General features: G+C 62.1%; 2 protein-coding genes across 4 annotated transcripts in view; one reads left to right on the forward strand and one right to left on the reverse strand.

Moving 5' to 3' along the window:
* The window catches only part of KCTD5 (potassium channel tetramerization domain containing 5), a 26,950-nt gene extending 11,706 nt beyond the window's left edge, over positions 1-15,244 (forward strand). Inside the window, exons 2-7 of one of the 2 annotated variants that reach the window (XM_040254569.1) lie at positions 3,975-4,083; positions 4,664-4,755; positions 6,306-6,401; positions 8,733-8,858; positions 11,042-11,100; positions 13,730-15,244. In XM_040254569.1, coding sequence (XP_040110503.1) covers positions 3,975-4,083; positions 4,664-4,755; positions 6,306-6,401; positions 8,733-8,858; positions 11,042-11,086 — 468 coding nt within the window. In that variant the 3' untranslated portion in view covers positions 11,087-11,100; positions 13,730-15,244. The remainder of the gene's footprint in view (positions 1-3,974; positions 4,084-4,663; positions 4,756-6,305; positions 6,402-8,732; positions 8,859-11,041; positions 11,101-13,729) is intronic. The other variant, XM_040254580.1, reaches the window with a different exon arrangement.
* A 2,975-nt stretch (positions 15,245-18,219) lies between these two features.
* Positions 18,220-26,163, reverse strand: PRSS27 (serine protease 27). 2 transcript variants are annotated; one of them, XM_040254596.1, is made up of 7 exons: positions 26,075-26,163; positions 25,667-25,817; positions 21,861-21,887; positions 21,025-21,187; positions 19,710-19,981; positions 19,093-19,262; positions 18,220-18,663 (listed from the first exon to the last, which is right to left on the reverse strand). In XM_040254596.1, the coding sequence occupies exons 1-7, from the start codon at positions 26,105-26,107 to the stop codon at positions 18,370-18,372; spliced, it is 1,110 nt and encodes a 369-aa protein (XP_040110530.1). In that variant the 5' UTR covers positions 26,108-26,163; the 3' UTR covers positions 18,220-18,369. The 2 variants fall into 2 exon arrangements, with proteins under 2 accessions (XP_040110530.1, XP_040110541.1); XM_040254607.1 differs by having other exon boundaries at positions 25,667-26,163.
* Positions 26,164-26,515: the final 352 nt, after the last annotated feature.

Consider the following 26,515-nt stretch of genomic DNA (forward strand, 5'->3'; position numbering starts at 1 on the left):
CCCCCCCTCCCTCCCCCTCCTCTCTCTCTCCCCACCAAGGTAAGCAGCGTGGCATCTGTAGGGGAATTCTGTGCAGGTATCCTGTAACTGGACTGTCTGTAGGCAGGGAGGTACCTGAGCAGTCCGGACAGGTGGCTGCCCCCTTGCCTTTGACAGAGGTATTCATGGCCGGTGGGCCTCCCCACGGCATCCTGCTCACGACTGCCCCGCACCCTGGGTGCCTGGCCCCTGTCTCTGCACACAGTTGACACAGTGTCCGCTCCAAGCGGGCCCGGGTCCTGTGAGCCATCTCTGCTTGTTCAGGAAGCTTGGTGTGATTCCCCACCCCCCACCCCCTGGTGGATTGGTTCTAAGAGAAGAACCAGGAGCCTCGTGTGGGGGTCCTGTCACATGCCCTGTGGTTTGCTTCTGAGTGAGCGTCATTGGAGTCGTGGGTGTACCCTAGATTCTGTTCCTAAGCCACATGCTAGGACTGTGAGGCGCCCTGGGGTCGGGGCCCCAGGAGCCCAGGGCCCCGTTCCCCCCTCCTTCCCTGCGTGTGCTGCGGGGGTGCCCCTCCACTGCGCGCAGGGCACATGCGGTCAGGGCCGCCAGCTCTCCCACGCTCGTCAGTGCAGCCGCTGCCCACGCGGGCCTCTGCTCTCTGGCCTCCGTTTCCTCATTTGGAACTGGTGATGTCTCAGGTCTCCTCTAGGTCAGGCACTTGCCAAACCATAGGAAACTAAAGAGAAAAGAGGGCAGAGGTGAAGGTTTTAAGTGACACAGAATCCCTTAAATGGATAATTTCAGAGTGAAATGTGTTTCTAATTATGTTGATTGCACACATTTGTGCACAGATAACTCCACACTTTTGCGTTTAGGTTTCAGATGGCGAATCTGGACAGCAGACCTTGCATTTAGCTGGGGACACTCCACCCCCTTAACTTCTAGCCTCCAGCCGATAGCCGCGATCATGTTGTGTTGCCTGGTGTGTCTGCTGCAGTTGGGAAGGTGGCTGAGAGGAGCCGGGTACAGTGAGATGGAAACAGGATTCCTCTGTTGACAATCTCGCCTGAGGGCCCAGCTTCACCCCCTCCCTTGTGGGCTTTTTCCTTTTTATGGCCCTTTGCATGGGCGGCCGCCAGCTCAGACCCATGGTGCTTGCTGGCAGGGCGTTCAAGCCTGCCCGGACCATGCGGGCCGGGTACGGGCGGGCGGGCGCGCTGCCTCCTAACCAGCATCAGGGGCTGGGGTGGGGGTGCGTGGCGTCTCCCATCAGGATTCCCCTCCCTGCCTCCCTCCTCTGACTGCAGGTCAGGGGTCCCGTGGATGCCTGTGGCGTGGGCTTCTCCAGAGGAGGGACACGGGCAGGGCGCTCCTGGCCATGGCATTGCCTCTGTGGCCCAAGGCCCAGGTTCACTGTTCACTGGAGCCCACTGCTCAGCCCTGGGCAGGGCGCGAGAGTGAGCGGACAGTGAGAGACGCCTGGTGGGCGTGGCCTCTTAAATATTCATGAGCAAGTTCAGCAGTTCTCTCCTCTGTGCCTTTGGGTGGATGTGTATTTCAAAGCCAGCACTTGCAGAAGCAGGTCACATGCTAACTTGGCGAGAAGAGGGGATAGTCAATTAAAAAAAAAAAAAAAAAAAAGGTTTGTTGAGCAAGCAACCTTAATTCTGGCTCTTTTACAAAAACAATAAAAATCTCAAGCCTCACCACTATATGAATGTGACATAGGCTTATTATATAAACTGAGGGCAGGAGAGAGATCCTCGAGTCTTCCTGCCTGTTGTCCCCCTGGCCAGGCCAGGCACAGGTCACAAGCTCATCCTTGCGGGAGCTGGCGCCGGGCGGCATTCCCCCGCTGCCAACTAGACAGCACGGAGACCGCCCTCCCTGTCCTGTGGCTCAGGTGAGCCCGCGGCTGCTGCATCTGGGACTGGGAGGGGGGTCTTCTCTCTCTCTGTGCTCTGTGTTTTTATTTATTTCTGCCTTAGGCTGGATGCCCCGGGGCCACTTACACACAAACAGCGTGAGGGCCCAGGTCCCTGGCGCCCCTCAGGCTCCCCTGGTGCAGCCTAGTTGCGGCCCAGGGCACGGCTGCCCTTGCCGGCGCAGACGCGCACCAGCAGCGTGGGCTCCAGCATGGGCTCGGTGCTGGGGCGCGGCTTCTGCAGAGCTCCTGCCTCTGTGCCCCAAGTGAGCGAGCGCTGCCCCCCACACTGCTGCTCGCCTGTCCTGACTCTGGAGCCTCAACCTTGTTTCTTAAGGAAGCCCTTCCGATCAGAACAGGTGCTCGCAGAGAGGCTGGGCCCGAGAGCCATGTGGGGCCCACGAGGAGACCGCCGAGAAGACTCCTCAGGTCCTTCCTGGAGAGGTGGGCCCGTCGCTGCCAGGAGTGGCTGCTTCCCTGCAGCGTCGCGGGGTGCCTGGGGCCTGCACTTCCAGGGCCAGGTGGGGGTTCCCTCCCCGGAGGGGGCGCAGGGCTGGCTCAGCAGCCGCTGGACTGAATGTCCCGCCCTCAGCTGGTGATGCTGCACGGGAGACGTGTGGAGTGTCAGGGGCCCCTGGAGGCCAGCTCAGACAGTGGGTCCTGGGACCCCCGGGAGCTGGCGCGTGTGCCCTGAGGGTGGGTGGGTGCCCAACTCCGGGCGGCTGTGCTCTGGCGCAGAGGCAGTCGAGATAGAAAACAGTAGAAGTACATGGAAGGTATGCATCCTCACGTCCCCTGGTCCATCCCCGAGGTTGCCTTTTCTCCTCATGGACTCGACGGAAAACCCTTGAGGCCTCCAGGTTTACTGAACGAAATTCCGGGCTCTATGCGCACGAGGGAGAAGGGGCCCCTCGCACAGCACGTTGCCTCACAGTTGAGAGTGCCTCTGGCACCCGCGGGCTCACCACGTCCAGGAGGCTTGGGGGGTTCTCCTGCATCCCCTCCTACCATGAGCACCCTGACGCTACGCTGGGGACTCGGCCCATCAGCTGCCCCTCCCGTCCTCCATGGCTCTTGCCTCCGGGACCTCAGCCTCATCCCAGCAGGCACCTGCTGGACAGGGAGGCCAGCCCCACGCTTCCTGACTTACGAGTCACCTGCTTGTCTCAGAGGAGTTCTGGGGCCCTTGGCCCAGGTGCAGAGGGAAGGGGGCACCTGTGAGGGGAGGAACCGCTGAGTCCCCCATCCTGCCGGCAGCCCTGCTGGACAGCAGCCTGGGCCAGGTCGCACTCAGCAGACCAGAGAGCAGTGGACATGGTGTCCTGGAAGAGGCGGGGCCGTGGCCTTCGGTGAACCTCAGACTCTTGTCCTTGGCACAGACCCTGCCCTGCCTCTGCACCAAGGGCTGCCACAGGCCTCCCCTGGCGCTTCCACGTGTGGGGACCACAGCCTCCCCTGTGCCAGGGCTTGTGTGTCCACCTCCCTCGGGCATGCCTGGATGGTGCTGAGCTGACGCCAAAGGCCCCCCGCGGGCAGCAAGGGAGCAGAAAGACGCTGGCCCTGTCGGGGGGGGACAGAGCCCACCAGGTGCCAAGGGGCGCCTTCTGAAGACAGGCCCTGAGAGGCACCGCCTGTCGGGGAGGCGTCCTCGGTTCCCTGAGCCTGGGACCCCACCCCAGTCCTGCCCAGGGAGGAGCCCCGAAATGAGCAGAGCGGCCATCAGCCGCTGTCCCAGAGAGAGTGTGGGGTCACTAGGGGGCGGGCCTGACTGAGCAAAAGGTGAACCCGCCTCAGGAGTCCTGGGAGCTGAGCAGAGAGGGTCTTGTGCACGGTCCCCCTGCCCCTGAGTGGCGGTCACCTTGCCACCACAGCGCTGAGACTCAGCTTCACCTGCAGTGGGGATGGGTCAGGGCCAGCAGCCGCGGGTGGCTGAGGCAGGCGATGCTGCTAGGGTCCCCTGAAGTGCCACGTGCGCTGAGCGCCGGTTGTGGGTGAGGCCCCTCTGGCAGTCAGCTGCAGAAACCACCCTGTTGTCTGGGCTCAGCTGGTCTCTCGCTCTCTACAGGACGAAACAGGTGCCTACTTAATCGACAGAGACCCCACCTATTTTGGGCCCGTGCTGAACTACCTGAGACATGGGAAGCTGGTCATTAACAAAGACCTGGCAGAGGAAGGTGAGTTGGAGGGGGTGGGGCAAGCGGTGGGGGCCTTCCAGCCCTGGGAGCGGAGCCCCACTCCTTCCCCAGCTCCCTCCTGAGGAGATGCTGGTCTCAGGCTCAGCCTGCCCTCCAGGGGCTGCGGCTCTCACTCCCTGTTCTTCAGGGAGGGCGGCTCTAACCTGGGGCCCGCTGCTCTCTGGGGGTCCTGGCTGACACTGCCTGGGGCCCACACCCCTCCCGGGGCCCCCGGGCTCGGCCACCCTGGGTCTGCTCCTCTCGGGGGCAGCCTGGCTGCCCACTCTGCGTTCTGCCCGGGTCTGCAGACGCTGGCCGTGCTCTGGCTCCCAGCATGGAGCTGGGTGTCCTGAGAGCCCAGGGCTCGGCCCCATTTTGCTTGCTGAGCTGCGCCCACTCCCGCCTCCGTTCTGGCCCCTCTGGCTCCGGCGACTGCCTATCTGCATCTTTTTCTGCAGCGTTTGTTTAGTGCATACCTGTGTGTTTTGTCTGTTTTATGTGCACGGGCCTTGGGTTCACTGCGGGGCAGAGACAGCATTTATTTGATCTGGTGGAAATCAGTTATTTTTCTTTATCCTAGGGGTATTGGAGGAAGCGGAATTTTATAATATCACCTCACTAATAAAACTCGTCAAGGACAAAATTAGAGAGCGAGACAGCAAAACATCACAGGTGAGATGGGTGACTGGCACCAGAACCCTTCCGAGACCTGTTTGGCGACGGGGCTCGCTCCCTTCTCCTGGCTGACCAGTTCCTCTGGAGCTGTCCTGGTGACCTGCCTTGCCCTCTGGGCGCCTCTCGCAGTGCCTGCCAGCTGGCGCCCTGGCTGGCGAGGAGGGGCAGAGGACGAGTGAGAGGCCTCCATGGGCCTGTGTGTGTAGCCGTCTCGGGTGGGTGTTGCAGGCAGAGCTCTGCAGGTGCGAAGGTCCTGTGGTGGCCAACTCCTTGGCCCATGTGGAAGGCTGGCAGGGAGCCTGGGGGAGCCGGCGGTGGGCTGGTGCTGACGGGGACGGGGGTGGGGTATAGGCAGAGCAGGCTTGGCTCTGATCAGGAAGGACTCAGTGGACAGCTCTTGATGCTGACCCCATCCCAAGGGCATGGAGTCCACGTGGGACCTGTTTGTACTTGGCCACGGTCAGTGGTGCTGGAGCTGGCGTGGGCACTCCGCTGCCTGTTGGGCCAGTGCGTTTTGAGGCAGCTGTCTGGCACCTTCCCCGAGGCAGGCTCCTGAGGGTCTCGGCAGTGGTCCTGTCGTGGTGCCAGGCTCTGCAGTGGCTGCAGAGTGCGGCCCCTGTGCACGCTTTCCCTGAGAGCCAGTATTCCTGACTAAGCATCTATTCCCTCTTACCGCCCTGCCACTGCCTCCCGAGCCGGGCTTCCCCCCGGGGGCCTGCAGGCCCGGAGCTGGCACTCTCAGCCTCTCTGAAGAGCTTGCTGACCATCGGCTGCTCCAGGTGGCTGGTCAGGGACCGGGGGAAGGCAGGTGATGCGGCCACAGGCCCCACCATCATCTCTGGCCAGTGTGCGGCCTTGCTCCCTGCTGCCAGCCCCCTCAGAGACAAAGCCTGTGACTGGGCTGGCCCGGCCCTCTGTGCCCGTGCCGTCGCACCCCCAACCCCGTGGGGACGTGGGCGAGGCCCCCACAGGCGGGGCAGCGCTCAGCGCCCTCCGTGTGCCCCGGGTGAAGGCTCTTGGGCCGGGTGGGGATCGGAGCACTGGGGCTGTGACCCTGTCCCTGGGGCGGTGTCAGGGCAGAGCTCTGGCCACGCGGCCCAGGCTGGGAGCGGAGCTGGGTGGAGTTTGGGGTGGGGGTGTGCAGCCGGGAAGGCCCACGGGCTCCTGTCCGAGTGCAGCATGCTTGGCTGAGCGCTGTCTTCCGGGGGCAGGGCCCAGGCTGGTCCTGCCTGGCGCTGCCGCTGGGGTCAGACGCTTGGTAAGGCTCCCCAGGGCGCAGGCGGGGCTGCCCTCATGCGTTCCCATCCAGCCACAGGTGCTCTTGGGTTTCAGGAACATGACTCATTTATTTTGGAATTTAGAAATAGAAATATTTTTGGAGGCGGATGGGGAAGCAGAAGACATTTGCTGTTGCAGCATGTTTGTTTTGCTTTGGGGTTCCTGTGGGCGTCACGACCTGGGCTGAGAGGTGGAGGGGAACCGTGGGCCTCCGGGGCTGCCCCCGGCTTGGCCCCCACGCGGCAACACGCCTGTGTCTGCTCTCGCAGGCGCCGGTGAAGCACGTGTACCGTGTCCTGCAGTGTCAAGAGGAGGAGCTCACGCAGATGGTCTCCACCATGTCCGACGGCTGGAAGTTCGAGCAGGTAGAGACCTCTGAGCCCACAGGGCAGTGAAGCTTCTCATTACCAAGGCCCTGCCCGGTGCTCAGGGCAGCTGGCCCCCGGGACCAGTAATGAGGCGTCGGGCGGGCTGCGGTTCCTGGAAGCTTGGTCCCCAGAGTGTCCCCCGCGCCTCTCACTAACAGCAGCCTATGCCAGCCCAGGCTGGATCGTCATGGGCACAGGGCTGGGGCCAGCAGGAGTTGGTCTTGGGGTCCCACTGCCCAGTCTTCACTCCGCAGTTATCTTTCCTCGTCCAGTCACTGCTTTGTGGTACGACTGTCCCTGGGCTTCTCTGTGGCATCTCTACATGTGTGCATGTGTTTGTGTGTGTATACCTGTACATGTGTGTCCTTGAGTATATACGTGTGTGTACTTCTCTGTGTGTACGTGTGTGATTGTGTATGTACCTGTATGTATACGTATGTACATCTGTGTCCTTGTGTATATAAATGCATGTGCACCTGTTTTTGTGTGTCCGTGTGTATATACGTGTATGTGTTGTGCTCGTATGTGTGTGTGCCCGTGTGTATCTATGTGCATGTGTGTACCTATGTGTGTGTGTGCATGTGTGTATCTGTGTATATCTCTGTGTGTGTGAATATCTGTGTGTGCATGTGTGTATCTGTGTGTGTGTATCTGTGTGTATGTTTGTGTGTGTCCCCGTCCTTGTGTATATAGGGGTGTGTGTGTGTGTATCTGTCTGTGTGTGTGCATGTGTATATCTGTGTGTGTGTGAATATCTGTGTGTGTGCATGTGTGTACCTGTGTGTGTCTGTGTGTGTCTGTCCTTGTGTTTAAAGGTGTGTGTGTGTGTGTATCTGCGTGTGTGTGTGTGTATATCTGTATGTTTGTGTCCCGTCCTTGTGTATATAGGGGTGTATGTGTGCGTATCTGTGTGTGTGTGTGTGTGCATGTGTATATCTGTGTGTGTGTGTATCTGTGTGTGTGTGTCCCCGTCCTTGTGTATATAGTGGGGGGTGTGTGTGTGTGCATGTGTATATCTGTGTGTGTGTGTATATCTGTGTGTGTGTGTCCCGTCCTTGTGTATATAGGGGTGTGTGTGTGTGTATCTGTGTGTGTGTATGTGTATATCTGTGTGTGTGTGTGTCCCCGTCCTTGTGTATATAGTGGGGGGGTGTGTGTGTGTCTCTGTGTGTGTGTGTGTGCATGTGTGTATCTGTGTGTGTATGTATATCTGTGTGTGTGTGTCCTCGTCCTTGTGTATATAGGGGTGGGTGTGTGTGTGTCTCTGTGTGTGTGTCCTGCACCCCTCATCCCCTGGCCCGTGTCCGTCCCAGCCCCCCAGGCCGTTGGTGCTGCTGTAGGCTGGGGGGCTGCCCGGTAGGCTCCTGCTCCGTCCTGCCCGTGACTGAGCAGCGCTGCTGACTCTGGCCCAACCCAGCCACTCGCTTCCTCAGCAGCGCCCCGGCCAGGACCACAGGGAGAAGGGACAAGAGCTGAGTCTCTTCCTCCCGCCCACCTGCCGCCCCATCCAGGGCGCTCTGACAGTCCCGCAGGCACACTGCCCCTCGTCCCAGGGGCCTGCAGCCCGTTACCTGGGGGCGTCTGCCCATGGCCAGGGTGTCCTGTGAGTGGGCAGTGCCCCCACAAGCTCAGTGTCCCTGTGCCTGTGTCTCAGGCTGAGACTCTGAGGTTTGACCTCACAACCCCATGACCCCGCTAGCCCCTCTGGCTCCTCAGAGTGTCCCCTGGAGCAGACTACCCAGGGGAGAAATTAAAGGGCTCCAGGCATCTCCTGGTTAAGGCCACCCCTTTCGGGGGTGTTTTGAAATAATCACACTGTTCTTGGTGCCCCTGTGAATCGTCACAAAAGGTGCTGGCTCGGTCCTCCTCAACCACTCCTTGGTCAGCAGCCCCGGCGTGAGGAAGCCCAGTCCTGGCTTCCCTGGGGGGCTCGCCCTCGAGTGTGCTCTGGCCCATGCTCACGGGCAGGGCAGAGCACTGTGGCCCCCTCCTGCTCCTGGGCCCGGCCCCGAAGGGTCCCCCAGCGCCCTGCTTGCTTGCTGCCGGCTCCAACGCCACACTCCCCTCCCTGGCCACTGCTCATCCCCTGCGGGCCCAGCCAGGACCCCCAAGAGGAGCTGGGTGCGTGGCGCGCGCGCGTGCGTGTGTGCCTGAGCCTGAGCCCAGGTGTTTGGAGACTGTTTTCAGTAAGTTCATAGAAAGTCTCTCGACTGAACCCTGTCCCTAGCTTCTTCAGCTGGGTGTCTCCGAAGGCTTCCCTCCCGGTGGGCTGGTCCTGAGCTGGGGGGCAGCTCTCAACCCGTGTCCCACCGGCCCTCTCTCCCTCAGCTGGTCAGCATCGGCTCCTCCTACAACTATGGCAGCGAGGACCAGGCCGAGTTCCTGTGTGTGGTCTCCAAGGAGCTGCACAACTCGCCACACGGCCCCGCCAGCGAGCCGAGCGAGAAGGCCAAGGTGGGTGCACTGTGCCCGCCGCCTGCCGGGCTGGCTCGCTCCTTCCCGAGCTGCCACTCACCGTCGTCCCTGCGCTGCGGCCTCGCGGGCTTCGCGGCCACCAGCTCACCCTGCGCGTCTGCTCTGTCGTCCCTCATTGTCCCCGGGCGTGTCGGAAGCGAAAGTCGGGAACAGAGAGCGCAGATGCCCCTGGGCCATGGGGCATAGGGTCGCTGGACACCCAGGCCCCCACCCTCACCGCCCCTGCCCACAGGCCTGCTCCTGAAAGTGCTCTCCTTGGTGGGGGCTGCACTTCTCTGTGATGTTTTCCTGGGGACGGGACGTTGGGGCTGGAGGGCAGGGCCTCCATCGCTGGTGTGGGGGTAGACGGAGCAGATCTGGTGGGTGTCTGATTCTTCGACTCCACAGAGAGCGGTCTCGGCCCGGCACCAGCCCCTCCCTGTGGGCCATCGGGCACTTCTCCGCAGAGCAGCTCAAGTACGGCCAGGGTGAAAACGGGCAAGGGGTGGTTGCTACCCTTGTCCAGAGGTGACAGGTTCTAAGGGCTGTCTTCTGGGCTCATCCCTGGGTCAGGACTCCAGATATGTCTGTCCATGCAGAGTCCAGCATCGGTATGGGCAGGACTTCCAAAGCTGCGGGCCAAGCGGTGCCTGGACGACCCTGCAGCCAGCTTGGGGGGCCTGGGGCTCCATGGCGGCCAGCCCGTGAGGCCAGGCCCGAAGACGGCCCTGGGGGAGGCTCAGGTGGCCATCAGAGGTGCTCTGAGGGAGTGTGGGAAAGGCCCAAGTCAGGAGGGCTTTACCTGATGACATTAAACGGGCTCCCTGGCCTTCCCCACATGCTTGCCCAGGGGCACCTCATCTGCTCCAGGCCTAGAACTGTTGCCGTGAGCCTTTCAGGGTCTTCTTGGAGGCGTAGGCTCAGGACGGGCTGCAGAGTCACCGCGCCCACAATCCGTGGTGGCCGTCTCCCTCCTCTTCCAGGGCTGCAGGCACCTCCTCGCCAGGGCTCCACCGGCGAGGTGGAGGTGAGGGGTCCGGAGGTGAGGGGTGCTGGTGCCTTGCCTGGGGTGGGGCTTCAGGGGCTCGGAGTTGGCCCACCTCCCCAGAGCCCCAGCCTCCAAAGGAGCCTCGTCTCCATGAGCATTTGCAGGGCTCTTTGTAAGTTGTCTATTTTTAGCAGCTTTTATTTCTGAACTTGAAAAGTTTGCGTAGCCGAGCTCCCCAGGCAACCACCCGGCTCATCTCCCTCAGGTGCTTTTCAGCTGCAGGAGGACCCGTCTGTGCCGCCGGAGCGCCGGGTGTGACCCCAGATCCCTTTGCCAGTGGAAGCGCGGCCCTGTTTCTCTCTCCAGAAATACCTAGTCCTGGAGTGTGGTCACCACAGCGGCTTCTAAATGGGGGCGGTAGCAGAGGGGGCCTTGGAGCTGTGGGAAGCTGAGGGCGCCAGGTGGGGTGTCGTTGGGGGAGCCTGTGCGTGGCCTGGGGGGAGCAGTGCCGTGAGCTCCAAGGGCCCCGTCACGGTGGCCCCTCCCTGGGCCAAGACTGGGGCCGGCCTCCCCCACACACGCGTCTCGGGGGAAGTGACCCGAGAGAGTGGGGGCGGGGCAGCCGGACAAGGGGCCCAGGCGCCCAGGTCAGGCACACGGTGCACTGGAAACTCGGAGCAGATGTGGGGCGGAGGCCAGAAAGTGGGCCCACTGGAGTTCACGCAGAGGTGAACTTGGGCCGCGGGGCCCTGCCCCGAGGGATGCACCTCAACCTGTGTTCAGCCAGTCTATGGGGCTTGGTTAGGTAGACATGATTGATCCACAGATCAGTGATCGATCACCCATGTGCCTGATTGCAGCCTCCAGCCCCCCGGCCAACTGACCCCACCCCCATCACGCAGTCAGACTCTGGTGTGTCCTGGAGGTCATGGCCTCCCAGGAGCTGAGGGTAACGGCCAGGCTCTGGGCCTGGCACAGTGCTTCACAACGCGGAGGGAAGGAGAACTCTGCAGCCTCAGGGACCCAGGGACGGCTTGCTCCGCTGTGGCCAGCACGGCTGCTCTAAGGAGTCTGGCCCATCTGGGTGGGCTCCCCTGCCCGCACTGAAGGGTGGGCGCCCCCCGCCCCCCACCCTGCCTGCACTGACGCGCCCTCTCTTCTTCTCCTCCCTGCCGCCCGCCACGTGCCGAGCCAGAGTGACGACGAGGACACGGGTCCCGGTGACAGTGACTCAGATTAAGTGTAAATGTCACGGTGAGCCTGCCGCCCTCGAAACTGACCACGCGCCTTCGCCTCCTTGAGCCCCACTTCCCCCGCCGCACCTGCCCCGCACCTGTAGTTGGCAGAGGCCCTTCTGTGCTCAGTACCCATGCCGGCCTGTCCGGGAGTGGGCTGTCTGTCCCCCGGAGGACGCCCACGTCGGGGTGAGACCTTGCCTGGGGCCCCCAGGCACTGTGCGTATCTGCCTGGGGGTGCAGCTGGGCCTCAGGCCTGTGGCTCCTAGGGACATGCAGCCCCAGCCTCACGATATCCCCACCCTGTCCCAGCTACCCTCTGGCTCAGGGCTGAGGAGTTGGTCTTGTGCCTCGGAGGGTAGGCCCTGACACCTTGCTCCCCGTGCCTCATGGGGCTTGCTGGTGGACAAGGGTCTGTGCTGACCCTCCAGTTGGCCATTTTGGGAGACCCCAGGGTACCCCTCAGCCCCGCTGCTCCTCAGGCCCCTGCTGCCCACCCGGCCAGAACCCAGTCAGCAGGGAGTGCCAGGCCTGCCCCCTCGCATGGCCAGCGGAGGTGGAGCTCAGAGGGGCCGGGGGCAGGCGTCGCCCAGGGCCCCCCGAGCCTTGAGGTCTGGTCTGGGGGCACGGGCCAGGAATGGCTTCTTTGTTGGTGGTGGTGGTTTTTCTGGTGGTTGTACGAGTACATAATATCCTCAGTGTGCCTTTTGACCCGGAGATCGTGCGGTGTCTGCCGCCTGGACCTTTGAGCAAAGTCTGCAGGGCCTGGTCTGGGCTGGTGCAGTGCGGGCTCCAGCTGTCGTTGTAAACTCTGCAGCAGCCATGTGGACCAGGAAAAGGGACACAGGGAACGGGTGTGACGGTCGCGACACTCGTTACACTGAAGAAATCACCGCGGGTTCTCACTTCCCTCTTCTCAGCCTGGAGTCAGGCGTGCAGTTTGTGGGTGGGGCCCGTCTCAGCCTGGAGTGACCGCCCCTTCGGGCTCACCGCAGTGGGGGTGCAGGAGCGCAGAGGAGCCGGCCTCCCGGAGGAGGGTGGAGGTTCTTTCAGCACTACCCCCGTTACAGCTGTCGCGTGTGCTGGCGAAGTCACTGACTCCGGGCGTGGACCGCTGTGGGTTGCTGCCCCGGCCCGTGGGGGCCCTGCCACATACCAGGCTCGGCCTGCTCCATTCCTGCGAGCTGGCTTAGGCCTTCTCGCCAGTGGCGGCTGAGGTGAGAGCCCATCCAGGTAGACGGGCCGTGCCCGCCACAGCTCCCAAGCGGGGTCTCCGCCCTCGTGTGCAGATGGTGCTGGGGCTCCGGCTGCAGCAGGCCGCTCCCTCCTGCATGGCCCCTCACTCCCAGCCCGCTCGACCTTCCCACGTCTCAGTCCTGTACGCTCAGACGCCCGCTGCCCTGCTGGAGTCTACGGAGTGGGCGGCTCGTGGCCCCCCAAACTCCAGCTTTTCCTGCAGACTGCCATGGGGCCAGGGTCGCAGGCCCTCCTGAGATAGCCCCGGGTCTTGTCCTCAGGCCACATCCCTGTCCAGGCCTTTCCCAGTGAGCAGGCGAGTCCAACTTGGGGGCCTGCCCCATCCAGCCTGAGGAGGGGCCCTCAGCCCGTCGCACCCCCAGCCCGGTGGAAGGTGCACCTCCTGGGTGGCTGGTGGTGGGCAGGGCGGGAGGGCGGCCTGGAGGCCCAGAGCTGTCGGACGCCACGGCAGGCGGGGGCTGTCAGGGTGGGCTGAACAGCTTGAACTTCTCCTGAGTCACCAGAACATGCCTGCGGGACATGACAGGCTAGCCGCCTGGCTCTGGGCAGCTGTGCTGGTGGCGAGCCGCTGGCCCCAAGGCAGCAGTCTGCCCGTGCCCGCAGGGCCTCACCTGACCGGCCTCTGTGTGCGCTCGCCCTCCCAGGCACGGCCCAAGCTCGGGGGATCTAGGGCTCAGCACCTCTTCTCAGGGCCGTGTCTCTCTCAGCTCTCCCAGGAGACCTCTTTTGCTACCAGTGAGGTCGCAGGGAGGGTCATCTTACTGCCCTGGCATGGGCTGGGTTGCCCTGGCTGGACAGTGGCCTTCCTGTCCTGGTACCTGGGGTCAGGAGTGTGTCCCAGATTCCGTCTGGTTATAAGGAGGGAGCTGGCCCCCCAGGCTGAGGGTCTGGTTACAGAAGACAAGACTCAGCCAGGCAGTGTGTGGACGAGGGGGTGACAGGGCAGGCCCGGGGGGCCAGGTGGAAGGGTGTAGTTTGCAGTGGGGCATGGAAGGAAAAAGAGGGCCGGTTGGGTGGGGCCCCTGGCCGCACACCTGTGTCTTCCACCTGGACCAAGCTGGGGTGGAGAGAATATCAAGGTTTGGGGCCAGTTAACCCCCAGGTGGGCTCTGGCACCCTTGGGAGGGGGGAGCCTCCTACCCTTGGGAGGCCACTGAGGGAGATGCGGCTGGGGTCCTCTGGGCCTTGGTGAGGAGCTGTCCCCCGGGGCCGCACTGGTGAGTCTCAGGGGCCCCAGAGGCGCCGTGGGGACAGAACTGCAACTGCCTCGAGCACGGTCACTTGGTGGTTTCCCGCAGCCCCATGGGTCCATTGCTTCCCGGACCGTGGCCTGCAACGCTGCCTTTTTGTTCACGGCCTGAGTCCTCACTGTCTGTCTTTGGCATTTTCAGATTTTGCAAGAAAGGGGTTCGAGGATGTGAGGAACACACTGCTGAAGCTGAAGAGACGTTTTACCTTTTCCCAAGACGCAATGATCCGCCGTGTCGAGGGAGCTTGGCCGTGAGAAGAAACCTGCTTTTGATAATTTCTCTAGAGATCTGGGTGTGAATGCTTTTTTTGCCTCTGAGGTGGGTGGTGAGAGACGGGACCAGCTGTCTGAAGCCGGGCATTGCTGCTCGCAGGCGGCTCCTGCTGGGCGGGCATCTCTGTGGGGACCTCCGCTCAGTTTCCCAAGTGCCGCTCAGGCCCGAGGCAGGGCTCCTGACTGGCCCTTATATCACCGAAGATCATTTCAAGGACCGTGTTCTTGGTGCTACATAAACAGTCTGTAACGGAGCCTGGGCTCACTGGTAGGAGGTGGGCACAGTGCCCCGGGCTCTGGGTGCCCTCTGGCCACCCTGGTCCTTGGGACAGGGGGTCTGCTGTGCCTCCCAGACGTGACGGCTTGGTGGTGTCTCCCAGCCTCCGCGTGTTCACTACTTCCTGGGCCTGACCCAGCCGGGCCGACCCAGGCCTCTCCATTTGTAGTTTCCAGACAAGAGACCGTGGCGTCCTTTCTTTCCCCGTGTGGACAGACTCCCAGCGCATTCACTTCCTAGAGACGCCTGAAAGCGCTGCTGCCTTTTGGGCGGACCTGTCCCGTCACTTGAAGGGCGGGACGAGTTTGCCTTGTCTGGCCGGCGCGGGGGCAGCCAGCGCCCCGCAGTGCCTTGCTCTCACCTGGGCTGGAGGGCGGGCGGGAGGCCTGTCCACGGGCTCCCGGAGCTGAGACTCCAGGCCACGCTGGAGGTCGGGTGTTGACAGCGCACATGGACAGCCTCTGCCAGCGCGCGCTCATGTAACTATGCAGTTCTCCAACATTACTGGGGCGCTGGGGAGGAGCCTGCACGGCCAGCCCCCGCCTGACGCTGGAGCTGCTGGATCGGATTCCTTTGAGGACGGCTGTCCACACGCTTTGAGAGCTGACCTTCCCCAGCGGGTCGGGGACCTGTGACCCCCATCCCGTCTGGGTGCCGACCTGCCTGGCTCCAGACGCTACCGGAGGCTTCTCGCCTGCCCCTCTTCTCCTTTGCCAATATTACCTGATGAACCAAGTTCTCCAGCACTAGGACTTACCTCCTTTTGTAAGGTCTGTTGTGCGTGGTTCAGCGTTTTTGGCTTCACACCAACCTTTCCATAGGGCACACTCGGCCCCGAGACCCGCCCTGCCCTTGGAGCCTCGGGGATACCGTGGGGCGCTGCTGACTGCTTTGCGTCGTTTGATTTGTGACCTTGACATAATAGATAGGCTTGTGGTTTGTTCGTTTTTTTAATTTAAAGATATTAAAACTTAATTCACTAAAATTTATTCTAAGGGGATATTTATACTTTTGTACTTTTTTAGGTATCCGTATTTTATCAGCTTACAGTTTAATGCCTAAGTTTCCCCTGAAAATAGCAAATAAAATTGTGTATTTATGACTGAGCAGAACAGCTGTTAGTGTTTTAAAGCGCACGGAAGAGCTGCTGCCGTGGAAGCACCACCTTGGGCTCATGGCAGCTCTGCTGGCTGCCTGGGTCCCTGTCCAGTCCGACCCCCACCCCCGCGGCCAGGCCAGCCCCCGCCGCCTCACCTGGTTCTTTTGAAATCGTTTAAAAAGTGCCGATGCCATACTGCGTCAAGCGTGTGCTGGAAGCACCAGCTTCAGAGACATTTCCCTGAAGTCCCCTGGGTGCCCCCCAACAACGGCCTCTCCAGCTCCCCCTGGTAGTGGCTCCTCAGGCTTTGGGGCAGTTCCCTGGACAGCCGCCCCGGCTGAGCTAGGACGTCTGTGACCCTGAGAGGCTGGTCTCACCAGCTGCCTGTCGTGTTTCCAGCGCCCGCTTGGCTCAAGTGGGAATTCCCTGTCGGGTGGGAGTGGGGCTCCAGGCGTGCCCTGTACAGCGGGGCACATGGGGAGGACTTCAGATTCTCCAAGGAGTTTGCTTTCTGCAAGGACTAAACCTGGCATCTCCCAGCTCTTTGAGGTCAAGAGCAAAGCTGGACCTGCCTCCGGGCCCCTCTGCCCGACGGGCGCTTGGAGACGCCCCAGAGCAGCTGGTCTTGCAGTGCATGCCCATTTCCTGTCTGAGCACAGGGCCAAGAGGAGATGGCGGTCCAGTCCAGGGCCTGTGGTCGGGGGCCCCTGTGCTGGGTCCTCAGGACGGGGTGGGGCAGTTGGGGGCACACTGCCACCCACACTTCACAGCTCTGAGCTCACCGTGAACGGCGTCAGTAAAGTCTCTTCCCCTCCCACCTCCTTGAGTGTCTGCCTGGGTCTGGGTGGGGCTGGTGTCTGGGAGCCCAGGTCATGGGGGACCTGGCCTGGAGTCGCATGCTGGCCACCCCCTGGGGCCCACCCAGGACCGCAGTCTCACCCTCCCAGCCTGGTTGGGGGGGTACCCGGGGTGCTCTGCTGTCCTGACATCTGTGCCCCTCCTTCCTAGGACCACTGGACCCAGAGCAGACCCCTGCCCCGTGGCAGAGGCAGGACGCTGGTGGCATGAGGGAGACCCCAGGGTACCCAGAAAGCTGGGATAGCAGGCAGGGGGAGGTGAAGACAGGGTGGCAGGACCTCCAAGGGGAGCCTGGTGCTCCCTGATCTCCACGTGGCCCCACCCTGGCCTCTCTCCACGGAGCTGGCAGGTGGGCTGCCCTGCCCTCCTCTGACCCCACCATGGCAGGACCTGGAGTCTATTCCCCCAGGCAGGGTGGCCTCTCCATGGCGCCAGGACCCAGGCTAGCCCCTGCTCCCAGCCCCTGGGGCTGTACTCAGGACGCCCACAGCCCTGCCTTCCCCCCGCCTCCCGGTCAGGCCTCGTTGCACCTGCTGCCCCACCCCACTTGCCCCGAGGCCTCAGAGCCCATGCCTGCTCTGGAGAAGGAGCTCGCAGACGGCCCACTCCCCGGGGCCACCGGGCAGCGCTCCCTGCTCGCCAGAAGCACGCCTGGGCAGAGCGGAGCGGACGGGAACGCTGTGTTTGTTCCTGCCTCCGTCCCCAGGGCCAGGCCGCAGCAGATGCCTGCTAAGTGCTTACTGGTTTGCTCCGTAAACAGCCAGGCCTGCATTCCCCCAGCACCGGCTAGGCCAGCTGGGCCCGTGCACGCGCTTGCATGTGTTTTTCTGTGCGTGGGTGTGCACCTGTGTGCATGTACACGTGAATGTGAACTGGTGTGTGTGTCTGTGTGGGTGCACGTGTGTTGTGTGGGCATATGTGTGCAGCGTGCAAGGCCCAGGCCTCCCAGGACTCTCGTCCACTCGTGTTCACTGAGCAGGGCAAGAAGCCGCTGCCTTTCGGGAATTGGCCAACACCGGGGAGTGGACTGGCTGGCTGCAGGCCTGCTGTGGACACACAGGCCAGGCGGAGAACCCGGGGCGGCCTCCGGGGACAGCCTCACCATCGTGGCCATGAAGGGGTCGGAGCGAGCTGCGGGCCTCAGCTCTGTGCCTGCTGGATTCCTGGGCCGGGAGGGAGTGGGATGGGGTGGCTGGTGGGACAAGGGGCAGGAGGGGCAGCGGAACTGAGGCCGGGGGGCTGTGGGCAGGGAATCCCCAGGAGTCCTCGCAGAAACCATGACCTGCTCCGGCAAACAATCTGAATCCCAAACGTGGAGCAAAGAGGAAGGAGGTGGTCCTGGCCCAGGGAGCTGTCGAGGCCTGTCTGCTGGGGCCCTGGCCCACCGACCTCCGTGCCCCACCGTGGCCTGGGCCTCCCTCTTCTGTGTGACACCATCCGAGCCTGGCCAGCAGCGTGTGGACTCCAGGAGGGCCCTGCCCACCCCTGCATCCCTGGGTCTGGGGGGGTTCAGCCTGCTGGGCTTTTGGGTCTGCAGGATCCCTGGATGCTTCCAGGTGGCTGTGGAGCCTTGCCTGACATATGCTCAGGCAAGTTCACCATCCACACTGTGACCTGGGAGGCTGGTGGAGGTGCTCCCCAGGATCACAGGAAACAAACGGGCTCAGATGGGACAGTGGCTTGTTCAACGTCTCCCAGCTGGTGTGGACCCCTACTCCAGCCTCTCACCCCCAAAACTTCAGATTAACCTGTGGGGAGGTTGACACGGAGGGAGGGAGGGCATGGAGGAAAGGAAGCCGGGATTCAGGGGGCCCTGGGGCACCAGGAGCAGCCCCTGCCTCCGCACAGCGTCTCAGCCTCACCAAGGGACGTTGTTGGGTGAGTCCGACAGGCAGTGGGGGTTGCTCCCTGATGCCCCGCACAGCCCCCTCCTCCAGAGCTCTGCTGGGCCCCCCTGCCAGTGTCGGTCGCTGCCCCCAGTGCCATCCCTGGGTGCCCGTTGATGACACATGGTGACAACCAGGTTGGCAAAAAAGGACACGGGGGAGCGGGGAGGCTGCCAGTGTGGGGCTGGGTTACATCCAGCTTCCAGTGTGGAGCTTCGCCCCCACACCCCTCCCTAGCACCAGACGCCCTGCCCCTGAGGTTGGGTCTTTATTGGAGAGTGAACATAAATAAAAATAAGTGGGAACTTGAGAGGAGGGGGAACTGGAGGGCTATGTACAAATGTACACTGTAGACCTGGGCGGCCACTGCCCACCGGCCCGAGCAAGGCTCAGAGCAAGGCGAGCAGGGCTGCGAGGACCAGGACGGCTCGGGCAGCCAGGCAGCGTGCAGAGTTCCGACTGAGGTGCTGCCAGCTCCGAGGGTCCCGCTTCTGGGCACTGCCCGGCCCTGCCCGCTGGAACTGCAGCTCTGGGATGATCTGGTGGATCCAGTCATGGTGGGAAGTGAGCCGGATGTAGACACCTGGGCGGTTCCGGCGGGCACAGCCCTCGCCCCAGCTGATCACCCCGGCCTGCAGCCACACCTGGCCCACAAGGCACACCAGGGGGCCCCCAGAATCTCCCTGCGGCCGAAGCAGAGGTACCTGTGTCAGCACAGGCGGGCCGAAGAACCGGGCTCCGCAGCTGCACGATTCAGTGCCGGCGCCTGTCTCCCTCCCTTCACTCATCTCTGCCCAGGACACCCCTGTCCCCACGGTCCTTCCTTTCCAGCCTGGGGTGCCCATTTCTCTAGCATTGCCACACTACCCACCCTGAATCACCTCAGCGAAGTGTCTTGAAGATGTAGCTTCCTGAGTCCCACCGCAGACCCACTGACTGACACCCCAGGCGGAACCCAGGAACCTACTTTCCCAGCTGGTTGAATGCATAGCTCTGGTCTGGGCCCTGCCGGCCCACCTCCTGGGCCTTGTCCCTTGTCCCAGGTGGGCTGGTTTCTGCCTGGGGCCCGGGGAGCAGGGCTCAGCCTCGGCTCGCCCCACCCCGGTGCCCACCTTGCAGGCGTCCTTCTTGCCCTCAGCGAAGCCCGCACACAACATGTCGTCCTTGATGGTTCTGGGCTGGAAGCTGGACTCCGCATCCTTGCTGTAGAGCAGGTTGCACTTGGGCGTGTCGATGATGGGCACGGCGAGCTTCTGCAGGGTCCGGGGTTTGGGCAGGCTGTCTACAGAGGGGAGACAGCAGGTGCGGCTCAGGGAACAGTCTCACCAAGGGCCCCAGGCCCTGGTTCTCAAGAACTGCAGCTCCGTCCCACCTGCTTTTCTCTTGAGTTTTTAGATCTTCTGGCTGGAGGCTTTGTGGGACAGAGTTCCTTCTTCCCACCTCCCACCCACCAGGCCAAGCTCTTTCTGTTCCCTGGGGACCCTCCTCCTGTGTCTGCTGCCCCTTTCCCATACCTACTCCACCCATTTGAGCAGTGATCTTGTGGACCTTCCTGGTGGCTCAGATGGTAAAGAATCTATCTACAGTGCAGGAGACCAGGGTTCGATCCCTGGGTTGGGAAGATCCCCTGGAGAAGGGAATGGCTACCCACTCCAGTATTCTTGCCTGGAGAACCCCGTGGACAGAGGAGCCTGTGCCACCCTTTCTCTCCCCGCCCTGCCCCCAGTACCTTGCTCACTGGGGCTGCCCCAGCCGGTGACCCAGCAGTTCATGCCCGACTCAAAGACAACTGAGGGGTCAGGCACACACACGGGGAGGATGTAGTTGGTGAAGGTCACAGGTGCCTCCAGCTCCACCAGGGCCACGTCGGCGCTGGAGGCCATGCCTTGGTACTGGGGGTTGCTCTCGACCCGCTTCACCCGGGCATACACGGCATGTGGCCCTGGCCTCGCCAGCTGCAGCACCCCCAGCAGAACCTGGTACAGGGATGTTTCAGAGGTGCTGGTGGGAGAGTAGAGACCTGGTGTGAGGCGGCCGGGGAGGCGTCAGCGGAAGTTAAGGGGATGAGAAGCAGGGAGGAGTCGGACTTCCTCCCCGCTCCCCAGGGTGCTGACAGCTCAGTCTACACTTTGTCTTTCAGAGTGCACTCTCCAGGGGGGTGTACTGCGGGATGAGGTGGGAAAGGGTGTAAACCCCAAGCAGCTTTAAATTCCCAGCTCCACCCTGGCCAGCCCAGCCACCTCGTGCAAGTCACCCAGCAAGTTCTCTGTGACTCCATTTCCTTGTCTGTAAAATGGGGACAGTAACAGTCCCCACCTGAAAGGCTGTCCGTGGGGGTCAAAGGAGATGATCACCCACCAGGGCCCAGCCTGAGGCAAGTGACTTGCTCCCTCTGAGCCTGGATTTCTGAACTCGAGATGTGAGGTTTTAGAATTGCAAGAGCTGTGGCGTGGCGAGAGCTGAGATGCCTGGGCAGCCCTGAAGGCCCCGGACCAGGCAGCTCATGGTGTGGAAGCAGGGTTTGGATGGCCTGGCCCTTTGGTTAGGACCAGTGTAGGTGACCTCAGCATGAGGAGGAGGAATGGCCATTCTGCTTCGTCCACCTGTGCCCAGAGCCCCAACCAGAAAGGGAGTGTCTGGATTTGAGGTGTGGGAGGAGACGAGGAAGAGAGGCAGGCAACGGGAGGACCCTGCGGGCAGCAGCAGGGGCGGCCGGTCTGGCAGAATCACCTCACTGTGAGCCCCCGGGGGGAATGGACCATGCGCAGCTGGGCTGGGGGCAGCAAGAGCCCGGAAGCAGGGGCTGCTGCTGGAAGCTGGCCCCGAGGCTGGACCCAAAGGGAGCCCTGGCAGAGAAGGCTCAGATGAGGCAGACGCAGCCTCTCTCGGGCCGTGGGGGCTCGGCCTGGGCCGGCGCTGTCCGCGGTGCTGAAGCCCGGCGTTTGCGGGAGGCGAGCGGAGAGGGGGCAGTTTTGTCGCACGATCTGTGCCCCCTGCCCACCGGCGGAGGGCAGGGAGCAGAGTGCCGGGCGCGGCCGACTCACTTGGAGAAGCAGTGCGCGGCGGTGAGGACCCACCGGTCCGTGATGAGGCTGCCCCCGCAGAAGTGGCTTCCGTTTCGCTGAATGCTGACCTGCCAAGGCCACTCGCCCTCCAAGGCGTTCTGCCCGCCCACCATCCGGTTCAGCATCCGGGGGCGCCCGCAGGCTGGGGGAACAGAGCCGGGGCGGGGCTGGGGGGCGATCCCTGGAAGCCCATCCCCTCAGCTCTGATTCCCACCCCAAAACCCACACTCAAGCTTTCCTATCCTGTTCACTTCCTAGCTTTCCTGCCCCTGACCCGCTCCGGGACCTTAGGCCTAAATCGGAAGCCTGGGCATCAGTCAGCTTCTGACGCAGGCTGTGGGCCCCTTGCCCCTCACCCGTGACACCTGACCTTCTGGGCGGTGGGGGTGAGATAACACTGGTAAAGGTCTTACCCCACCCCCCGGCCAGACGGTAAAGTGTCTGCCTACAATGCGGGAGACCCAGGTTCAGTCCCTGGGTTGGGAAGATCCTCTGGAGAGGGAAATAGCAGCCCACTCCAGTACTCTTGCCTGGAAAATCCCATGGACAGAAGAACATGGTAGGCTACAGTCCATGGGATTGCAAAGAGTCAGACACGACTGAGTGACTTCACTTTCCGGCCTGACAAATGGGCCCCCAGACCTTCCCCTTCCACCCCCAAACTCCTGTCTGGGCTCCCCAGTTTTCCCCACTGTGGGATTCCCATCCCAGGCCCATTCATTATGGGTCTCACTGGGGATGGGGGTCCTGGCCAGTCTCGGAGATCTCAGCCAAGCCCACTCCTGTCCCCCTACCCAAAGGCCTTGAATCCTTACCGTTTAGTGCCTCGCCCCCTTGAGTTCCTGTAAATGAGAAAAAAGAGGGTGATCAGCCAACTTTGCACAAGCTGCAGTCCTCTGCTTGGACCTCTAAGGTCCTCTGCGGGTCCTTAGCCTGTCCTCTGCTGCACACTCAGCTTCCTGCAGACTCCACAGGACCGTCCACCTGGCAGGAGAGGCTAGCAGCCTTCAGCCGCAGGTCCCACCCCCGACAGTGTGCACAGGCCGGGCTGTGGGCCAGGGCTCACCTGCAAGGGCAGACAGGCCCCCTGCCACACGAGGACCAATCAGAGAGGCCAGGGAGGGGACCCCGTCAGGGCTTGAACCTCCCATTTGGGGCAAGAGGGCTCCTTCGGGACCCCACTAGGGCTTTCCCTCCACACCCCACAGTCGTCCTCGTCTGGAAGCTCTGCTGGGGATCTGGCCTTCGGCCCTGGGGCTGTGGGGCCTCCTCCCCAACCCCCTCCTCCAGCCTAGGGCTGGCTGGGATAAGGGGCCAGACAGAGTGAGCGAGGCTCCACGTCCAACTGCCTGCCCAGCCGCTTGTCTCGCTCATCTCAGGGGAGTAGAAAGGCCAGCCCGTGGTCATGGGTCAGTCCTCCCAAGATCCCAGAGTCCCAGGTGCCAGCCCCTCTCTCAGGCGTTCCAGCAAGCTCACAGGCGGCCCCAGCACCCCTGCCTGTGTGAGGGACAGCGGGGGTGGGGGGAGGGCGGGGGGCACTCTTTGGAAGTGGACCCCTCTCCCTGGGACCACTGTCCCCCAGTCTTTGGACAAGGCACAGGGCCCGCCTCTTGGCCTTGACAGGCCCCTCCACCCCAGCACAGAGACCCCAGCCAGGCCGACAGTCTTGACCAGTGCCAGCGCAGCTCCAGGTAACCTGCCCCGTAACGAGAGCCCTGCTTGTGGATCTGGTCACTGGGGCGGATCTGATCAGAGCTTGAGGGGGTCAGGACAGCCTCTCCCCATCTCACACTTCCCCGACACCCCAGCCCCTCTCAGTAACCAGTCCCAGGCGGCTGAGGGGCCCCTGGGGCCAGGCAGGAAATGGCTGGGCTGAGCCACACCCCTCTGTGACCCTGGGAGTTTTGACAGGACCCTATTCTTCCAGCTGAGGGGCACACTCCCCAGTGCTGGGGGGCGGACAGTGAAGCAGTTGCAGAGGATGCTGAGCATGGACCAAGAAGAGCAGGCAGGCACAGGCAGGACTGGCCACTTTTCCAGGTAGAGGTGCCAACAGACGCGTGGGGGTGAGGGCAGTCAGCCCAGGCCAGCAGGACGTCTGCCCAGACACTGACTGTGTCAACAAGGGGCTCTTTAAAAATGCACACGTGCCCCAGGTGGGCATTCCCTCCAGCCCCCCGTCTTAGTATAATCTGATTTCAGTTCAGTTCAGTTGCTCAGTCGTGTCTGACTCTTTGCGACCTCATGAATCACAGCATGCCAGGCCTCCCTGTCCATCACCAACTCCCGGAGTTCACTCAGACTCACGTCCATCGAGTCAGTGATGCCATCCAGCCATCTCATCCTCTGTCGTCCCCTTCTCCTCCTGCCCCCAATCCCTCCCAGCAACAGAGTCTTTTCCAATGAGTCAACTCTTCACATGAGGTGACCAAAGTACTGGAGTTTCAGCTTCAGCATCATTCCCTCCAAGGAAATCCCAGGGCTGATCTCCTTCAGAATGGACTGGTTGGATCTCTTTGCAGTCCAAGGGATTCTCAAGAGTCTTCTCCAACACCACAGTTCAAAAGCATCAATTCTTCGGTGCACAGCCTTCTTCACAGTCAGATCGATAACCCCAGACCCTGCGCTCTTGCTTCTTGCATGAAGCTGAAACGCCCTGGCCAGCTTTTTCCCTCCCCATGGGACTTTCCCAGAGCCTTGCCCAGGTTCTCCCCACAGCCATCCCCGCTCCTGTATGAGTATGTGGATCCACTGTCCATGCCTGGGATCAAAGGCACTCACACCCTGCCTGGCAGACCCTCCCGTTGAGGCTCTGCAGGCTTCTGCACCCCAGCCTGATGCACCTCAGCTTCTTGTTTGGACTGAGCCCCCGGCCTCTGAGGCTTCCTGGTGGCTCAGATGGTAAAGAATCCATCTGTGATGAAGGAGAACCAGGTTCGAGCACTGGGTTGGGAAGATCCCCTGGAGAAGGGAATGGCTATCCACTCCAGTATTCTTTCCTGGAGAATTCCACGGACAGAGGAGCCTGGCGGTCTACTGTCCCTGGGGTCACAAAGAATCAGACCTGACTAAGCGACCTTGACTTCACTTTTCCTGCCTGTGAATGTTTGTCCACAGCACCCCTTTCCTCCTGGGTCTAAATCCAGATTCTAGAGAGTGCTAATCCAGATCCTAATCCAGAGTGCTAAACCTAACTGAAATTCCTCCCCCTCCTCCAGGCAGCCCTCCTTGATTGTACTGTCTGGGCAGCCTGGCTCCCTTTGCTGAGCTTTCTGTCTTCCCACTTGGCCCCACAGAGCTCTGCCCACCTAGCCCTGGGGGTGAAATTGTCATTTCATCTCACCCATGAGCTCAGGATCTCTGTGGAAGCAGGGCCCACATCCTGGGAGCCTGAGCCCAGGGAATATATAAGCGGGACAGTGGGAGCAGGACTGCCTGGGGAAGAGCGATGTGGAGACCCAGGCTGGGCAGGGTGGGCGTCCTGTTAGGGCTAGGCAAGCCAGCAGGGTGTCAGGCCCCTTCTCTGGTTCCGGGGCCCTTCTGCTCCTGTATCTGGTTGCTTGTGGAGGCAGGAGAGACCCAAGGCTTTAGGAGAGAACAGCCAGAGATGAGAGGCCAGGATGGTGCTGAAGGAGTTCAGGCCTCTGGTGTCAGCTGTTGGAGAGCCAAGTGCAGGCCACTGTTTGCACTTTGGCAATGACCTCGATTACTCCACCCACCAGGAGCAATCACAGGGTTACACACCCTGGCAAAGAAGAGCTCCCTCAAAGAACGCTGTTATCCTGGTGCCAGGGGAGAAAGGCAGGGCGGCGAGGCCTGGGGGCCCCTGTGGAGCCCAAGGAGTCTGGGGTCTCCCCACCAAGGTGCCTCCTCCCCGGTGGGAAGCCTGGAGCCCTGGCAGGGCTGCAGCCCAGGCTGACAGCCGGGCCCTGCAAGGTGACTTGAGGACACGGAAGTGAGGAGGTGGCTGGGCAGGCCAGGCGGGCCCAGGAATGCAGGAGAGTTTCTCCAGCAGAGAGCAGCCTGCCCGGCTGGGAGGGGCCTGGCGGGTGGGGCCCCTGGCTGACACCTGCTCACCCTCACTGGGGCCTGGGAGAGGGGCCAGGGTGCAGGAGCTGCCCCCACCCCCTCCCGCCTGCACCCCTGCCCCGTGCCCTGCTGAGCGCCCCCAGCCTTCTGTGGCTCACTGGCTCAGGCCGTGCTCGGCCACCCTTCCTGGCTCTGTGGACGCTGGCCCTGGGCTAGAGCCCAGCAGTCTTGAGTTCAGATTCTGCACCCAGGCAGCCCTGTGTTTGTGCCTTGGAGAGACCAAGATTAGAGGAAGCAGAGTGCCAAGCCCAGAACTTGGCCCTGCTCACTCGAGGCAGCGGGAACAGGGGTGGGGGTGCGGGTGGGGGTGGATCCTGCCCGGGTCACCGCCTCAGAGCGCTCGCAGGCCTGCACCCACGCTGCCTTCCCCACTTCACTCCCCCAGGTGGGATGTCTGAAACCTTCCTCCTCCTGCGAGAAGAGGCCAGTGCTGCAGCCCCCAGCCTGGCCAGGGAGTGGGGACTGGGCTACAGCTGCCAACAGGACAGACCTGTAGGGCCTGTAGGACTCTCCTGCGATCTGTAAGACTCACCGGACCGCAGCAACAGCAGGAGCAGAGCCACAGCTGGCACCTGCCTCATGGTCTCGGCCTGGCTGGAGTGCCCGCTGGGCAGGGGACAGCGGTGGCAGGAGTTGCGAGTGCTCGAGCACGACGTTTGGGGCTCCATGAAGTGGGTTATATGCTGCAGATGAGTGTCCGCTCGGCTATGCTGCTGGACCTGTCAGCCTGGCCAGCCCAGTTCCTCTCGACAGGAAGGAGGCACCCCAGAACTCTGGTTCCTCCATGACCTGGCCCTGAACCTCAAGGGACCAGACCCCTCACCCAAGGGTTTGAGGCCAGGGTGCATAGGCCCCATTTAGGCGGCTTGTGGCCTGCAGTTCTACCCCTACCATGGCTGACCACACCCCCCAACTGACCACAGGCCCCACATAAACTGACTGCAGTCCGCCCATGAGAGCCTCCCTGTCTCATTCATTCATTCATTCATTTGTTCATTCATTCGTATTGATGATCTACTTCTCAGGTGACACGGGAAAGCAGGAGACACAGAGCTGCCAGTTTGATTCCTGAAGGAAGATCCCTGGAGAAGGAAATGGCAACCCGCTCCTGTATTCTTGCCTGGAAAATTCCATGGACAGAGGAGCCTGGCGGGCTATGGTCCATAGGGTCACAAAGAGTTGGGCATGACTGAGCTCACGAGCATGTGCGCACACGTGCACACACACATACACACACAGTCCATAGGGTCACCAAGAGTCAGGTATGACTGAACCCAGGAGTGCGCGCGCGTGCATGCACTCTCTCTCTCTCTCTCTCTCACACACACACACACACACACACACACAAAATGTACCCTGCATCAGTGAATGAAAGAGAGTC

This window comes from Oryx dammah, unplaced genomic scaffold, assembly GCF_014754425.2.
Source record: "Oryx dammah isolate SB20612 unplaced genomic scaffold, SCBI_Odam_1.1 HiC_scaffold_2, whole genome shotgun sequence".
NCBI classification, from domain to species: Eukaryota; Metazoa; Chordata; class Mammalia; order Artiodactyla; family Bovidae; genus Oryx; species Oryx dammah.

What these genes read in the sequence shown, in the direction of transcription:
- PRSS27 (XM_040254596.1), bottom strand. Translation starts at nt 26,107, where the DNA reads ATGAGACAGGGAGGCTCTCATGGGCGGACTGCA. An exon ending in CCTGCTGTTGCTGCGGTCCG is followed by an intron (nt 21,888 to 25,666) that starts GTGAGTCTTACA and finishes TCTCATTTACAG; the next exon opens with GAACTCAAGGGGGCGAGGCA. An exon ending in GGGCAGCCCCAGTGAGCAAG is followed by an intron (nt 19,263 to 19,709) that starts GTACTGGGGGCA and finishes TCCCCTCTGTAG; the next exon opens with ACAGCCTGCCCAAACCCCGG.